Source organism: Halichoeres trimaculatus, unplaced genomic scaffold, assembly GCF_033239565.1.
Source record: "Halichoeres trimaculatus isolate MK-OKI-2021-1 unplaced genomic scaffold, fHalTri1.1 fHalTri1_scaffold_10, whole genome shotgun sequence".
NCBI classification, from domain to species: domain Eukaryota; kingdom Metazoa; phylum Chordata; class Actinopteri; order Labriformes; family Labridae; genus Halichoeres; species Halichoeres trimaculatus.
Window position 1 is genome coordinate 36,451,212 of NW_027437187.1, and position 17,875 is coordinate 36,469,086.

Consider the following 17,875-nt stretch of genomic DNA (forward strand, 5'->3'; position numbering starts at 1 on the left):
AGCCTTACTTATCCAAAAATTGTCTGAGGCTAATATCTCAAAAATCTTCTTAGTTCGGACTCTCTTAAATTAAGGGACCACTTTTATAATAAACACTGAAAACATTTCCTCTCGTGTCCTTAGAAGAATAAAAACACTTCAGAAAGAAATCTGGACACAGGCTTTCATATCTCATATCTCAAAAGGTCAGATAACAAAAGTTGGATAAGAGAGGAATAAGAAGGTTGGTTTGTCGTCTTAGTAAATGAGATAAAGTCAAAAATAAACTGAGTTAAGAGAGAACCAAACTTTACTGAGCCTTCAGGGTCAAATCTTACTGTTACACAACGCAAAATTACACAACAATACTTTTCTGGGTCATAAAAACTGTAAGATATCGTCCCTGTCAGGTGAAACTGTGAGCTCTGTGAGCTCTGTGAGCATGGAGGTGTAGTGGAGTAAAATGATGACTGAGGGATCATCGTCTGTGGTCTTATTGAGGAATGAAAACACGCTTACGGTCTGGCGTGTGGACTCAGACGTGATGCAGCTGCTCTCTCATCTTGGCGGCGATCTGCTCTCTCTTCTCGCAGTGTTTCTGCAGGTCTCTGACCTCCAGGGGCAGCGTGCTGTTCCACACCATCAGCACCGACTCCTCGTCTGAGACCACAGACAAAGCAGCTCGTGAGACCAGCGTGGAGAGACCAACAGAGCCAGATGTGGGACCAATAACAAACCAGCAGACTCACCCAACTGGTTCTTGTCCTGCGGGGGTCTGCGGCTCAGGATCAGGACCACGTTCTTCCAGTTTAGTGTTTCTGTTCCAGAGAAAGAGACCACTGCTGAAACCTTCATCCCATCTGTCAATAAAGCCTGCCACCGCTCTACTTCACCTCCTTCAACATCAACAGCCCACCAACTTTCCATGCACCTGTGGCTAACCTCAAGTTTTACAGCCCTGGAATAGTCGCTGAATAAAAAAAATTGGCAAACATCAAGACATAATAAGTTGAGAAATAGTATCAAAATAAGTTAAGAAATTCAAGTATTTCTTTAAAATTTGGAAAATTTATAAAACTGAAAATGTTTTTTTTTTTTTTTGCAAATCACTGAATATTTTTCACATTTTTTTAAATCAATTTTTTTTAAGTATTTTGATTTTTTGGAATTTTAAAATTTTTGCAGTAATTTTAAAGTGTTTGAAATTTTTGAAACTTTTGAAATAAAAAAAGATAATTTAACAGATTTATGAAACTTCAATTTTGTTTAAATTTTGGGATTTTTTTCTAAATTTTGAAAATTATTACATGTCAAAAATTTTGTTGAAGACAATATTAAGAAATCTATTACTTTTTCAATTTCTTTTAAAAAAATTTTTCACATTTAGAAAAAAAAATCAATTTTTTTGAAGATTTTGCAAAGTTTTGCAATTTTTTAAAACTTATTTTTTTTTAAATGTCCTCAATTTTTTGCAAGTTTTTTTTTTAATTCGGCTTTTAAAAAAGAGTAAAATTTAATTAAAAAATTAAAAGTAAAATTTTAATTCAGTAAAGTTTTCTAATTTGAATTATTTTTGCAAATTTATTAAATAAACATTTTGTAGAAGACAATATTTAAAATCTATAACATTTCAATTTCGTTTCTTAATTTTTCTTTTTCACACTTAGAATAAAAATTCAATTTTTTTTAAAGATTTTGCAAATTTTTGCAGTTTTTGAAAACCTAATTTTTTGAATGTCTGCAAGTTTTTGCAAGTGTTTTGAAATATCACTTTTTTGAGAAAATGAAAATTTTTGAAATAAAAAATCATTATAAAATATCAGCAAAGTTTTCGAATTTTAATTCTTTTTACAAATGTATGTACCCTTTTTGCAAATTTTGGAAATTTTGCCTGAAAATTTTTGAAAATTTGCACACATTTTTTTTTATTTTTGCAAATACATAAAAATTGCAATTATTAAAATAAAAAAACAAGACTTCACTCGTACAATTTTTTTAATTCAAAAAACTTCTTTTTCAGATAACTTTTTCCAAATTTTAACTGTGTATAGAATTGTATTTACTCTATAGTCTTTATTGTGGGTTACTGGGTTACTTTTGGGTTTTTATTTTCTAATATTTATGGGACGTAGGACACAGGAACAACTGAGCATGGCCGAGGAAACTTAAACTTTTTTTATCATTGAGACCAGGTTACTAGTTGTAGTGTCACCTCAGACCTCTTCCTGTCTCCAGTCTTGAATCCTGAAAGAAACTCCCCTCTGAGCTTTTTTAACTTAAAAACTCAGCTATGTAAAGAATAATCATCTCTGTCTTTTTCCTCCTCTTACCCAAAGTGAGGACTATAACAGTTAAATCATTACTCTTTAGTTAATTAAAGGAATTTTTCAGGTGGCACTATGCTGGTGTGACATTAAAATTACAATCTTAAATCTTGCATTATCGCCCGTTTTCTGAACCCACCTATGAGTGCAGATGTGAGGCAGCGGATGGAGCTGCAGCTGGGGCTGACGACCTGCAGAGTCTGATGTTTGGAGAGCTCCAGCAGCAGCAGGTGGCCCCCCCTGGTGCCGATCCAGAGAGTTGCAGCGCTCTGCACCAGCAGGGCCTTCACTCTGGCCCAGGAGGGAGTCGCCTCAGCGGGCAGCTCTGCCTCGCCGTCCTGCCGGCCCCGAGAGCCGGAGCTGTGTCTGCAGAGGAAGGAGTCAGTTACACATGGATGAAACACGTGATTTTCACATTTCTGTATCAGACGCTGATCCTTAATACCCATCCAGGCGTCTGACATGCAAATTAGAAACCTCCCACGTGTTTTATGTCTGCTGGCAGACGCACTAAGATAGAGAAAGACGAGGAGCTTAAAAGAGACTTTGATGAATCCCTGATGCTCCTTTTGTGAGTGGTACCCTGTTCTTGTTTCATCTTCTGTTTTTAATTAACAGAGTAATCAGAGGAAAAACACAGATCAGTCACTGATTAATGATTCATGATTACCTGATGATCTGAGCACAGTCGATGCAGTCCACCATCCTCTCACTCCTCTTGTCCCAAACCTCAACCGTTGCCGCTCCAGCTTTGCTCAGGTAAACATTTTTATCCACGACCATCCGAGACACACACGACTCCCCGCTCAACGACCTCTGCTGCCTGGAGGAACACATACAAGCACATGTATGAACAAAACTACCGTTAAACTTGACTCCTTTTGCAGTGGCTCCTTGTAGCTTTTAAAAAATATTATTGAAATAAAGAGTTTTTATTTTTCTTCCAGAGGGTATTGATGATTAAAGACACTGACACTAAATAAAATCCTGCGTTAACATTTAGTTGAACTAAATCTTCATCCCATCTGTCAATAAAGCCTGCCACCGCTCTACTTCACCTCCTACAACATCAACAGCCCACCAACTTTCCATGCACCTGTGGATAACCTCAAGTTTTACAGCCCTGGATAGATACTACTTGTAGAAAATTGGCAAACAACAAAATTGATGGGGTGAGCAGTAGTGTCAATATCTGTAAAGACAATCATGTATTCCTTCAAAACTTTTTAAAATTTTGGAATATTTTTTAGGTTTAAAGATTGTAAAGAAATAATTTCAAAATAATGTTTTTTTATTTTCAAATTTAATTTTTTTTTTCATCTTTTATTTTTTAATATTTCAAGATTATTTTTTATTTTATTTCATTAAATTTATATAATTATATATTATAAATTATTTTAATTCTTTTTTAAGTTTTGCAAATTTTTGACATTTCATACATTTTTTAAATTTTTATTTTTTTTAATTTTTAAAATTGAATTTTTCAAGGTTTTTTAAGTTTTGCAAATTTTTGACATTTCAAATATTTTTGAAATTTTTGCACCTTTTGCAATTTCATTTTTTAATTTTTCCTTTGCAAATTTAATATTTTTTTGTTTTTGCTATTTTTGTAATTTTTGCAACATTTTAAATTTAATTAAAAATTTTTTTTTTTTTCATTTTGATTTTAAATATTTCAAGATTTTTTTTAAGTTAAGCAAATTTTCATAATTTCAAACATTTTTGCAACTTTCAAAATTTCAATTCTTTAATTTTCTTTTGCAAATTTATTCAATTTAATTTTTTTCTTCTTTTTGCAATTTTTTGAATTTTTTGTAACATTTTAAATTTCTATTTTCTTTAAATAAGTGCATTTTATCTGAAATAAAAAGCTAAGACATCACACGTTTAATTTTACAAATGCAAAAGACTTCTTGTTTTGATAACTTCTTAACAGATTTTAACTATGTATAGAATTTAATACACTTTCTTGTCTTTATGGTGAAGATAAAGTAGATTTTGTGTCTCCTGAATGACTTTAATCCAGGTGAGCTGAGGAAAAACGGCTCCTATAAAAGCAAAGGTTGTACATGGATGTATAAACTAGGGATAAACAGATTTTTGATTCTTGTAGTTTTGAGTCTGAACTACAGAATTCCCTGCAAAGTCAGTGACTCTGCTCATTGTTGAGCTGCGTTGAGCTCCTGACTCACTGGAAGCTGAGGTTGGGTCTGGTGTCGATGGCCTTGCAGATGTCGTAGTCCGCTGTGAAGGAGAGGATCTTTGTCCCGCAGCCGGCCCACACACACCTGCTGTCGAGGGAATGCACTGACTGACCCAGACACATGACGGGCGTGTTGACGTTTCCCACTGTCACAGTTTTAACCGGCTGTCCGTTCTTCTGCTGGGTGAGGAAGAAAAGATAAAAACCTAAGGATACAGCTCAGGAACAACAGGTCTTTGTTTAACATTTAACATTTACCTTCAGCACAGAGTCTTCATAAATGGTGAGAACTCCATCAGCTGTTCCCACCAACAGGTAGTTTTTCCTTTGGCTGAAAGAAACAGGTCAAAGCATCTTTGAGCACGTTTATCTTGATTTATATAAAAACAAGTCCTTGAAAAGCATTTTGGATGATGTAGATCAGAGGGTTCAAGCAAAATTAAACACTTCTGACAATTTTTGAGACATTCAAAATGATGTTTCTGAACTTTTAAACAACAAGAATTTAATAACAAACAGCAACTTTTCTCCATGAGGTCCCTCAGGGCGCCGTTCTAGGTCCTACATTATTTTCCTTTTACGTGTTTCCTCTCAGTAATATGATCTGCAAATACAAGTTAACTTCAGCTTTGCCTCCTCATATGAGCCGGTAATGGGTCAATCATTGCAATCCTTTACAAGCAGAATAAAATCATGGTTAGGCTACAAGGAGGATCTGTGTATTTGTTTGTGTTAGCTCATGTTTCAGCCTTTAGCTTGTGTTAAAAATTTAGACCATGTTTTAGCCTTAGGATTGTGTTTTAGCCCTTAGCTCAAGTTTAACCTGAAGCCTTTAGCTTTAGTTTTAGCTCTTAGCTTATGTTGTAGCCTTTAGATTGTGTTTAAGCCTTTAGCTTGTGATTTAGACCTTAGCACATGTTTTAGCCTTAAGCTTTTGTTTAAACCTTCAGCTCATGTTTTATCTGTTAGCTTAAGTTTTGGCTAGCTTTTGTTTGTGTTTTATCCTTTAGCTTCAGTTTTAGTCCTTAGCTCATGGTTTAGCCTTGAGATTGTGTTTAAGCCTTTAGCTTGTGGTTTAGCCCCTAGCTCACATTTTGGCCTCTAGCTTTTTTTTAAACCTTTAGCTCCTGTTTTATCCTTTAGCTTCAGTTTTAGTCCACAGCTCACGGTTTAGCCTTAAGATTATGTTTATGCCATAGCTTCTGTTTAAGCCTTAGTTTTAGCCCTTAGCTCACATTTAAGACTTTAGCTTTTGTTTAAACTTTTGGCTTGAGTTTTCGCCCTTAGCATGTTAAAGCTTTTATCCTGTTTTAGCACTTAGCTTGTGTTTTATTCTATAGCGTGTGTTTTAGCCTTTGGATTGTGTTTTAGCGTTAAGCCTGTGGTGGCTGAGCCATTTTCTAGCCTTTTAGCTTAATTTACTTTTTATTCAGCCATTAGCTTTTAATATAGCTTATGTTTTAGCATTTGGCCACTTTTTAGCCTTTAACTGTGTTTTAGTCATTGTTTTTTTTTGCTTTTAGCTTTTGTTTAAGTGTTTAGCTCCTGTTTTAGCCTTAAGCTTGCGTTTTAGCATTTAGCCTGTGTTTTAGCCCCTAGCTTGTATTTTTTTAGCCATTAGCTTGAATTTTTAACCTTTAGCTTGTGTTTTAGCCTTTGGCCTGTGTTTCAGACTCTAGCTGTTTTTTTGGCCAGTATCTTATTTTTTTAGCCTTTAGCTTGTTTTCTTTAGCCTTTAGCCCGTGTGTTAGCCTTTAGCTTGTGCTCTATCTCTCTCCTGTTTCTCTTTCTTCTGCTCTTCTGTCCTTTTTCTGTCTGACAGTTAGGCTCCAGTGTCCACCATCACTACAAAATTAATCACAGAAATCGTTTTCAGCAGAGAAAAACACAGATCTCTCTTCTCTCTGATAAACTTCATCAGCCTGCGTGTTGTTGACATGAAGACTTCACCGTGCCATAAATCAATCTGGTCCTGCTCGACCCGATCAGGAAGCTAAGAAGTAGCATTTAGGAATAACCAACATTGGTGCTGATAATCTCATTCTGAAGTGTGGATTAGGCGTTTCCAGCTTCATTGTTTGATATATTTATAAAGGAAGCTAAGTAATGGAAATAGCAGGTGTTAGAAAGTCTGATTAGAAACCCTGAAGACTGAGTCCTGACCATCTCATGATGCCTTCAGCTTAACCACGATTAGATGCCAACGTCAGTCAGGACAGTCGGCTTATCCAAATCTCTGTCTGGACTCCTCAGGTTTTCATAATCCTCAGATCACCTTGGATTAACATCATCCCCAAACGCTTCCATCAACACCTCCCAAAATCTGGATCCAGAGTCTGTTTCCATCAACACCTCCCAAAATCTGGATCCAGAGTCTGTTTCCATCAACACCTCCCAAAATCTGGATCCAGAGTCTCCTGCATCGCCTCTGTTTCTGACTCTTACTTGCGTCGAGGGTGAACGTGGAAGTAGAGCGAGGTGACGGCGTCCGTGACCCTCTGCAGGTGGTGCCAACGCGTCACATCCTGAGCGCTGATGACCACCAAGGAGCCAGACTGTGTGCCCGCCACCAGCCAATCACAGGGCTCATTTGGGATTTGGACGGTCGCAAGGCACAAGACCGGACTGCAGTCGATCTCCTGCAGGAGGAACGGGGACACATGAAGTGTTTTTAACAACAGAAGTCACAGGTGAGAGTCCAGTTCCCAGGTTCTGATGGGACCTGTACCTCTGTGGTGACTGCGTTGGTGTCCAGGTCCACGGCCGTGACGGAGCCGAGTCTCTGGGCGCTGCTGCCTCCACCCAGCCAGACTCTGTGGCTGCTGGAGGGCCCGTCGCCGCTGTCAGAGCTCACTGTCAGACACTCGGCGTTCAACGCCCGTGTGACCATGAGCTCCCTCATCAGGCACAGCATCCCCCCAGAGTTCAGCCGGTCGAACACCTGCACGTGGTCCAGAAGACGCCAACATGTCAGCTGAGTGAATAGATTTGTCTCGTGTTTTCCTAGCAACAGCTGTCGGGGTCTCACCTGAGCAGACGTTGGTCTACTCTGGGGTCTTTCCTTCAAACAGTCTTTCATCAGAGCCTGGAAGCCGGGCCACGGAGAGCAGCCGTAATGTTTCACCGGATCTGTGTTTGAGACAGAGACAAAACATATCAGTCCAGCACCTTCGGACTGAAACAGACGGATCTTACTAACAAAATTAATCTCAAGGAATAAATTCAGTGTTAGTTCTGGAAACTTAAAAAAAATTGATTTTCACTTTAAATTCCTTTTTATATCCTCTTAAAAGTTGGTGTTGAGGTTGTACCAAGGGTTTAAATCTCCATTTCCCTCTTTTAACACTATCACTATGTGATATCTTAGTTTTAAAATTCACATTTTGGCTTCCAAGATGACACTTCAGTGCACTTGTTGGCTCAAAAAGGAGCACTTTGGTATGCATTTTGGCTGCCAAAGATGCACTTTAGCACATTTCAGCTCTAAAGCGAGCACTAAAGCGCATTAAGGCTCCAAAGAGGGCATTTAAGTGTGTATTTTGGTTTCAAAAGAGCACTTTAACTCACATTTTTGGCTTTGATCAGGGGACTTCAAAACACATAATTGCGCCAAAGTGGGCAGTTTAGCGTGTTTTGGTTCCAAAGAAGGCACTAAATTTCCCATTTTAGCTCCAAAAAGGGCAGTGTAGTGCGTATTTTGGCTCCCAAGAGGGCACTTCAGCAGATTTTAGCTCTAAAGCAAGCACTCTAGCACAGGTTTTGGCTCCCAAAAAAGGTCACTTTAGTATGCAGTTTGGGTCCCAAGGGGGCACTTCAGTGCACATTTCTGCTCTAAAGTGAGCACTTAAGCACATTCTGGCTCTGCAGTGAGCACTTTAGCATGTTTTGGTTATAAAGAGGGCAGTTTTGTGTTTTTTTAGCTCCCAAGAGGGAACTTCAGCACATTTCCGCTCTGAAGTGCCCACTTTAGCGCGGGTTTTGGCTCCCAAAGAGGGTACTTCTGTATTGTTTTTAGTCCAAAAATAAGAACCCAAGCGCATGTTTTGCATCTCAAAAAGGCAATCAAGTTTGTGTTTTGGCTCTCAAGAGGGCACTTTGGCACACATTTTGGCTCTGGAGAGTAGGGATGGGTACTGAATTAGGTACTTTTAAAGGTACCGACTGAATTCTGTCAAAGGTATCAGGTACCGATTCATGTAGAACCAAAAGGTACCATGTTTAGGTAACTAAACGCATCCTTTTGACTGTGATAGAGAGGAAGAGTGGGCAATTTTCCATGCTGGACATACACACATCATTGCAAGACTATATATTGAAAAAGAAATATTTTTAATTGAAAATTGGTATCACTGCCACCACCAACATTTCCGCTTTCTCACAGAAATCTAAACATACACTGGTCAGATTTTTCATCATCAGTGAAGTGTTATAACTCGTCTTCATCGTGGAGAAACACACCGTTGCACAGAGACTTTCTTTAAACGTCTTATTCAAACTTCCCTTAAAGGACTCAGATTCTCACCTGGTAGTTTTCCCTGCACTGCGATCTCGTCAAACTCGCTGGGAAACTTCATACCGTCAGAGATCCGCTCCCCACACGTCATCAGGTCATAGAGCAGCAGACCGAACGAGAAGACGTCAGCCTGCTGGTTGTAGATCACGTTTCCCCGAGCGACTTCAGGAGCTCTGAACCCTGAACGAAAAACACACCTTCGTCATTTTCCAGAAGCATAAGTACATACGTCATGAAGGTGATCTGAGGGATGTCAGCAGGTGTGAGGTCTCACCTGGTGTGCCCTCTGAGCTCCTCACTCCCATGCTGCAGCAGTACTGGGCGATGCCGTAGTCCGTGATCTTAGCGATGATCTCAGAGTCCGTCTTCAGGTTGAAGAGGAGGACGTTGTGGGGCTTCAGATCCCGGTAGATGATCATGACTGAGTGGAGGTACCTGCTCACACGGATTAAACCAGGACAAGGTTTGAAAGAAGAATCATCTCATCGTCTCACCCTCCAAAAGATACGAGCTGTGTTTTTTTTTTTAACCTGAGTCCATCGGCGACCTGCAGGGCGATCCTGTGCTGCAGCTTTTGGTTCAAGCTGCCGTTCTCGTGCTCAAACAGAGAGTCCAGAGATCCCCGCAGAGCCAGCTCCATCACCAGGACCTGAGGAGCCGAGCCGGCTGCTAGGAGACCCACCAGGCTGGGGTGACGGAGGCGGCCCAGCACCGTCAGCTCCTGCAGAGAAACACAGAAGACTTTAAACCCAGCTTTAATCCAAAAATGTAACAGCTAATGGATCTTTCTCTGTGTGGTACCTGTCTGAGGAGCCTGTAGATGTAGAGCTCAGAGGCGTGCTTGTTAAAGATTTTCACAGCAACTTCTTCGTTTCTATAGACGCCTCTGTAGACCGTGCCAAAGCCTCCGTCTCCTGCAATCACATGAAACACGCTCATGTGTCATCTTCAACATCCTCGAGCATGCATGAAAAAAAAGCGGCTGTAAGAGGCTGTGTCTTAGTTTTTAAGGTTTTGTTTGAGGAGTGGTGGAAACGTACCCAGTCGATTCTCTATGGAGCCATCCACCAGCAGCTCCTCGCTGTCCAGGATCGTCCCTGCAGGCTGGTCACTCAGGACCAGGTCCGGGGCGATCTGAGAGATGGGGAGTGTGCAGCGAGGATCCTCTGGGCTGACCAGCAGGAAGTCTGGGACACGATCCATCCACAGAGAGGAGAGGTTAAAGGTGGGACCAAAGAGATTATGGAGCAACATGATTTGTGTAAATGCATCAATGAAATGTGTGAACTGGATTTTCGTTCACAATTATAGATTTGCAAACACATACGTAGAAGGGGCACTGATCTGTGTATTATTGTACACATTTATGAATTTGCATCGACATTGGTGGATTTACTACACATTTTTAGATTTGTGTGCACATCTGTAGAGTTTTGCATGTATGCTTGGATTTTTAACCACATTTTTGAATTTGTGCACACATCAGTGGATTCACACACACATTTGTGAATTGATACACATACATTTAGAGTTTTTGGATTTGTGCTGACATTTGTGTATTTGTGTACACATTTGTGGATTTTTTGCACATTTGTGGATTCATGTGAATATTTGTAGATTTTTGTACAAACTTGTAGATTTGTGCAATCATTTGTGGATTCTTGAACATATTTGCAAATTTGTGAGGATTTGTGAATTTGTTCACACATTTGTGGATTCTTTGCACATTTTAAGATTTGTTTGCACATTTGTTGATTTGTGTGCACATTTGTAAATTTGTGTGCACATTTGTAGATTTATGTACACATTTATGGATTTGTGTGTACATTTTTAGATTTGTGCGCACATTTGTAGATTTGTGCACATTTGTGAATTAGTGCACACTTGTTGATTTGCATGCACATTAGTTGATGTGCTACACATTAGTGGATTTTTCTCACACATTTGTGGATTTGAGCATATTGTTGGTGGATTTGTGCACATGTTTGTGGATTTGTGCACATTTCTGAACTCTTGCACACATATGCAGATTTGTGCACATTTGTGGAATTTTGCACATTTGTAGATTTGTGTACATTTGTGGATTGTATCTGGATGTATCTGTAGATTTGTGTGCTCATTCTTGTATTTGTGGATTATTTGTGGATTTGTGCACACATTCATGGACTTGTGCACTCAATTGTAAATTTGTGCACATTTGTGGATTTGTGCATATGTTTGTGGATTTGTGCACATTTCTGAACTCTTGCGCACATTTGCAGATTTGTGCAGATTTGTGGATTTGTAGATGTGTCCATAGATTTGTGTGCTCATTCTTAGATTTGCTACACATTTGTGAAATTTTGCAAGCATTTGTAGAGTTGTGCATGGTTTTTTTGGAATTGCTTACATATTTGTACACATTTGTGGATATGTGATCCTTGTTATGGATTTGCTCACACATTTGTAAATAGCTCAAACATTTGCAATTCTGTTAACATTTTTGTGGATCAGTTTAAGCACTTATGAATCCACTCACACATTTGTTGATCAGTTTGCATGTTTATGGATGCATTTAACAAACAATTTTTCTACGATGATAGCTCCATAAGAGATGTGTTTTAGGAGGAAGACAGGTTACCGTTGTCGAAGTGCGTGAAAAGCTCCTCCAGCAGCATCTTGCTCCACTCCCGCCCGTCCTGGAAGCTGTAGAGAGCCCACTTCTTCAGCAGAGCCTCACCGCTGCCGTGCATGTCTGTGTTCAGCAGACCGGGAAACCACTCCTCCAGGAGGGAGTCGATGTGATCCACCACCTGACCCAGCAGCACCCGGCCTGGAGGAGAGCGGGAATGGTAAAGTCTTTGCTTTGCATGAGCGCATTAAACCAACGAGACAAAGAAAATTTAACACATCCGTTTGTATCAAAGGTACTGCACCTTTTCGTGAACAGGGCACGGTGATCCGGACGAAGCTGGAGGGATGTTCGTCCACCGATGCTGCTTCGACCAGGCAGTACGCCTCGGGGGACCAGCTCAGGTAGACTCCTCTCCTCCAGTAGATCCTGTTTGGTCTCAACACTTTTTCTGGATGAAAGCATCAAACAGTCAACATCACAAATCCCTGAGCTGAGCGTCTGAATTCAGGTGTGTTTTCCTGAAGTTACCTCTTCCAGCGAGCAGATAGGAGGAGAACTCCAGCAGGCGCGTGATCTGACGGGACCAGTAGTCCATGGGGAAGTACGGCATCTCGTACAGACGCACGATCACCTCCGAGTTCTCACAGTGAGGCAGATCGATCACCGGTCTGTGCTTGGACAAACTGAGAAGAGACAAAAAGTGAGACAATTTTAATTTTTAGTTTTGCTCTAATAAGTAAAACATAAAAATGGCTACGAGTTGTAGGATTTTATCATGAGAAAAGGTCACATATTCATAATTTTGTTTTACTTTTAAAATTTTCTCCTGACTTTATTAATGACTTCTTCTCTTCAAGTTATGAGGACAAAAAAAATCACAAAACTGAAGGAAAAATAAAAAATGAGTGGGATTTCTAACTTTTAATTTGAGCTTCTTTCTGATGTCTCCTAATTTTATGAGAATGATAAGTTAAGACATAAACTAATGAGAAATAATGAAGATGTTGAGTTAATTTCTTTTTTTAAGATTACAGATTTACTTCTCATGGTTTTGTAACTTTTTCCTAAAATCTATGAGCTCACAAAAATGAGAACGACTTCCTTTTTATTCTCATAAACTTGCGACAGCAGAATAAAAGCAAAAATATATGAGAAGTCGAAACGGTGTGTACGACTTTTTTAAAATGTTTTTATTTATCTTAAATGTTTGATTTCTCTTTAAGTTATGAGAAAAAATACTGAAAAAATCAGAAGAAAATATAAAACACAAGTTTGGTTTTAAACTTTTTGTATTCGCATTTCTCTCTGACGTCTCCTAATTTTATAAGACAAAATTATGTCATAAATTAATTAATTAACTTTATTAAGTATATATTTGTTTTCTGAGGTTACACAAAAAAATTAGCAAATTTTATGAAAATTTAGAAATAGATTTATGAGAAAATGTCACCAAATATATGTTCTCAAGATTTAATTCTCATGGTTTTGTACAATTTTCTCTAAAGTCTATGAGAAAAAAAGTAAAAAATTTATGAGAACGACCTTTATTTTTATTCTCATAAATTTGTGAACTGAGAATTAAATCTTAAATTCATGAGAAAGTTAAAATGTTGTGCACAACTTATTTTAAGATATACTTTTATTATCATTATTATAATTATTATTATATATATTATATTTATTCTTATAAATAAAATCACATTTATAAAAAAATATCACTACTAAATCATTTTTAAAGATTTTTTTTCTTATAAATGGTTGAATTTTTTTTTCATTTAGATCTGGGGAAAAAAAGTGGATAAAAAAATTCAGGTTGGAAAAAATTAAAATATAATGACTTCCATTTTTTTCTCATGGTTTTGTAACTTTTTTTGTCTTTAATTAATTGAAAAAAAAACAAACATTCATTATTATTATCAATAATAATAATAATAACAATAATTATAATAACAATTTCACCAATAAACCACTTTAAAAATATATTTTCATGTGTCACTTATTTTTTCACATTAATGGGAAAATAGTCTATGAGGTCACAAAAATGAGAACAATTTCACCTTTTATTCTCAGAAATTTGTGACAGTCTCATAAATTGAGAACAAAAACAGAGAATAATGAGAACAACTCACAATCCTTAGCATTTCTTTTCAAGATTTCATTCTCATAAAATGTCACCCCTCTATAAGTTATGAGAAAAGAATTAAAAAATCTTTCATTCTCATGGTTTTGCTTATAAAACCGATTCAAACCTCCAGTCTGGACTATAAAATGAGACCCTCAGAGTCCATGTCCCACTGAGTGTTTGTCTCACCTGCTGGGAACCAGCAGCTGGTCGTCACCAAAGGGCAAAGCGATCTGAAACTTCTCCAGCAGCTTGAAGAACTGCGTCAGGTGGCTCTTTGGGAAACATTTGGTCTCAGAGAGAAACTTCTCCACCATGGAGCGCTGAACCACTCCTTTAGGATGCTCCCAGAAGCCCCCGCTCTTCAACATCAGCTTCTAAACGTGGGGACGGACAAACCACCAGAGTTTAGTTCTTCTCACTTTATCTGAGGCAGGAGTATTTCAGACTTAAAGCCTTAATGATGGTCTGTGTGTGATGAGGTGAGGCTACCTGGGAGATGACGTTGCACAGCCACTGAGGGCTGATGAAGTAGAGGTCTTCCAGCTGAAGGGCGGGATCATCAAAGTGCAGTAAAACTCCTGAAGGGTCAGAGGAGGAAACAGTGAGGTTCAGTCAGATAAAGTTTGTTTCACTCTCTGTTCTTTTTCTGAACTTGTCAGGTTTTTCTCTGCAGGCTTCTTTGAGCTGTGTCCTCTCTGGATGTGAGGTCGGACAGGGTCATGGACTGGGTTTCAGACTTTAACTCTATGCTGTCACTTTTTGTTGATGCTATGTTTTTGCAAATTATTTTAATTCTGGGGTTTTTTAAATGCAAGATTTTGATATTTTAACCTTTATTTTTTTTGTATTTAACACATTTTTTAAATTACAATATGTATTTTTTATCTTGCAAGTAAAAGACGTTTTTGCAGATTTTTGAAATTTCAATTTTTTTGCAATTTTTTTTAAATTTTGCAGAAGGTTATGTCAGACAGATTCTGCAGTGACTGAGAAGCCTATTTTTAAGTAGAAAAAAAACAACAAAAAGAACTGTGTTCTTTCTACTTTTTTATTCAATTTTGCAAATTGTTATTTTTTGGGGGGTAATTTCATGATTTTTTAAATTTTCTTTAACTTTTTTACATTTCCAATTTTGAGTTTTTAATATTTTTTTTAAATAATTTTTTTATTTATGTATTTTTTTGCAAACTTCAAATTTTATTATTATTATTTTTTTCAATTTTCTGTCACTTTTTTTTATCTTTGCAAAAAAAATGAAATGTGTCCTTTCTTCTGTTTTTTTTTTTCAATTTTGCAAATTGTCAAAATTTCATTAACTTAATAATTTCTTAAATTTCCTCTAATTTTTTTAAATTTCCAATTTTAAGTTTTTGATAATTTTTGAAAACGTATTTTTTAATTAATGTAAATTTCTGCAAACTCCAAGTTTTATTTTATTTTCAAAATATATGTAAAATTTTGACATTTTACATTAAAAAAAAAAAAAAAAATTCAAATTTATTGAATAAAAAATCTTAGACACCACATGTACAATTTCATGGATTTAAAAAACTTCTTTTTTAGATTATTATCCACTAGATAACTAGTTAACTACACATAGAGTTTTTTCCACTTTTTTGTCTTTATTGTGAAGATAAAGTAGATTTTGTGTCTCCTGACTGACTTTAATCCAGGTGAGCTGAGAAAAAAATGGCTCCTATCAAAGTAAAGGTTGCAGACCCCTGCTCTATAGCACAGAAAGGGAAACTAGGATGACAGAAGTCTCGTCCTCTGACTGGATATTTCCTTTAGGATCATCACTCTCATACATTTACTGTCTTAAAGAGGTTTGTGAGGACTGACCGGCTTCACTGAGGAAGTGAACGGCGTGCGGCAGCTCAGCCTCCTCCAGCTGCAGCTGACTCTCCTGGACGATCTGCAGCAGCTCCTGGTGCCTCAGGACGGGGAACTCTGCAGGAACCCGGGCTCTCTCCTGCAGAACCCGTCGCTCCAGCTCGACGTAGCTGTCGGGAACCAGCTGGCCCATGACGGGCTGACCCTGGATCTGAGGCAGAGTGGAGCAGGCAGGAAGGTGAAGACGGGTGGGAGGAGAGGAGAGACAGAAAGTAAAATCTGCTCCTTTACTTTGAAGCTGGTGACTTCTCTGGCGATGGCTTTGCGGAGCTTGTTGAGAGAATCCGAGTCCTCGCAGACTGAGACCATGTGGTAGTCTCTGATAGCGGGGAAGCCCTGGTGGTTCAGCAGCTCCTCTCTGATCTTGGTGAGGCAGGCTTGGAGCTGCAGGTCATCGCTCACGTCCGTATGAGTCCCCACCAGGATGACCGGAGACAGAGGAGCTACGGCCTGAGGAGAAGACCAGCAGAGATTAAACCTCAGCAGAGATTAAACCTCAGCAGAGATTAAACCTCAGCAGAGATTAAACCTCAGCAGAGATTAAACCTCAGCAGAGATTAAACCTCAGCAGAGATTAAACCTCAGCACAGATTCATCAGAAAAATGTGAGCGTGTGGTTCAGAGTGTCGTACTTTAATGTTGAAGAGCCAGGGTTTGATGGCGTCCACCTGACCAGCTCCTTTGCTGAGGTTGTAAACCACCAGGTAGAGCGCTCTGGACGTCAGGAAGTGAGGGTGAGAGCCGCTGAGCTCCTCTCCACCTGGGAGACACAGAACCAGGGTGTCAGAGTTTTCACATTTATAAAGGTTTGAAACTCCAAGATGATTTTACTTCATCCTCAAAAAAGAGCTTCTGGCAAATCTGAATTCAGGGATAAGAGCCGAAAAAAACGGACTTGAAATTGTCAAGGTATAAAATACACAGTTGTTTTCTATTTGAGGAAAAAAGTGACACATTTTTCCTTCTTTAAAGCTAAAAGATCTGAACTGACACATATAAGCTAGCTTCTTTTTGACAAATTCAACAAAAATAATACGCCATGTAAAAAAATAAACTAGTGCTAGCTTTTTGAGCTAAAGAGCCATCTAAGAAAGTTTACTAGTGCTAGCTTGTTAAGCTTTTATGCCATCTGAGAAAGTAAAATAGTGCTAACTTTTTGAGCCAATACACAATGGAAGCAAGTAAACAACTGCTAGCTTGTTGAGCTAATATGCCATGTAAGAAAATAGACTGGAGTTAGCTCTTTAAGCTAATATGGCATGTAAGAAAATAAACTGGAGTTAGCTCTTTAAGCTAATATGCCATGCAAGAAAATACACTGGAGTTAGCTCTTTAAGCTAATATGGCATGTAAGAAAGTAAACTAGTGCTAGCTTGTGGAGCTAATATGCAATTTAAGAAAATTTTCGAGTGCTAGCTTGTCAAGCCTTTATGCCATCTAAGAAAGAAAACCAGTGCTAGCTTGTTGAGCTAATACACAATGCAAGAAAGTAAACTAATGCCTTCTTGTTAAGCAAATATGTGATTTAGGAAATTAAACTAGTGCTAACTTGTTAACTTTTAATCCATCTTAGAAAGTAAACTACAGCTAGCTTATATGGCATCTAAAAAGTAAAATACTTGCTTATCAAACAAATATGCCTTGTAAGAATGTTTAATAGTGCTAACTTGTTGAGCTAAAATGCTATGAAAAAGGGAAACTAGTGCTAACTTGTTGAGCTAATGCACCATGTAAAAACGTAAACTAGTGCTAGCGTGTTGAGCTAATATGCCATGTGTAAGACAGAAAAATTGTGCTAGCTTGTTGAGCCAATGTGCCATGTAAGAATGTAAACTAGAGCTAGCTTGTTATGCTTAAATGCTATCTTAGAAAGTGAACTAGAGTTAGCTTTTTGAGATAATGTGCCATCCAAGAAAACAAACTACTGCTAGCTTGTTAAGCTAATACCCAATGCAGGAAAGTAAACTAGTGCTAGCTTGTTGAGCTATAATGCCACGTAAGAAAGTTAACTAGTGTTAGCTTTTAAAGCTTATATGCCATGTTATACAGTAAACTACTGCTAGCTTGTTGAGCTAATATGCCATGTTAGTACTGAGTTGTCATATGGTCCAGTTCAAATCTGTTTTATGTTGAGCAGTGCTCTGTGGGTAATTTTCTGAATCAACTGTTGTCTTGGCACACATTTCTAATGAAGAGTATCTAGCTCGCAGCTGTCTGGTCATGA

General features: G+C 38.1%; 1 protein-coding gene across 1 annotated transcript in view; it reads right to left on the reverse strand.

Annotated features, from left to right (window-relative positions):
- lrrk2 (leucine-rich repeat kinase 2) overlaps positions 1-17,875 on the reverse strand; it is a 46,772-nt gene that overhangs the window by 1,221 nt on the left and 27,676 nt on the right. Inside the window, exons 30-51 of the mRNA XM_074677531.1 lie at positions 16,284-16,411; positions 15,883-16,101; positions 15,601-15,802; positions 14,248-14,336; positions 13,945-14,132; positions 12,162-12,316; positions 11,935-12,081; positions 11,640-11,831; positions 10,060-10,206; positions 9,821-9,933; positions 9,550-9,740; positions 9,294-9,454; positions 9,029-9,199; positions 7,535-7,635; positions 7,235-7,447; positions 6,952-7,145; positions 4,765-4,837; positions 4,496-4,686; positions 2,974-3,126; positions 2,443-2,669; positions 729-797; positions 499-639 (exon numbers count right to left, since the gene is read on the reverse strand). Coding sequence (XP_074533632.1) covers positions 515-639; positions 729-797; positions 2,443-2,669; positions 2,974-3,126; positions 4,496-4,686; positions 4,765-4,837; positions 6,952-7,145; positions 7,235-7,447; positions 7,535-7,635; positions 9,029-9,199; positions 9,294-9,454; positions 9,550-9,740; positions 9,821-9,933; positions 10,060-10,206; positions 11,640-11,831; positions 11,935-12,081; positions 12,162-12,316; positions 13,945-14,132; positions 14,248-14,336; positions 15,601-15,802; positions 15,883-16,101; positions 16,284-16,411 — 3,449 coding nt within the window. The 3' untranslated portion in view covers positions 499-514. The remainder of the gene's footprint in view (positions 1-498; positions 640-728; positions 798-2,442; positions 2,670-2,973; positions 3,127-4,495; positions 4,687-4,764; positions 4,838-6,951; positions 7,146-7,234; positions 7,448-7,534; positions 7,636-9,028; positions 9,200-9,293; positions 9,455-9,549; positions 9,741-9,820; positions 9,934-10,059; positions 10,207-11,639; positions 11,832-11,934; positions 12,082-12,161; positions 12,317-13,944; positions 14,133-14,247; positions 14,337-15,600; positions 15,803-15,882; positions 16,102-16,283; positions 16,412-17,875) is intronic.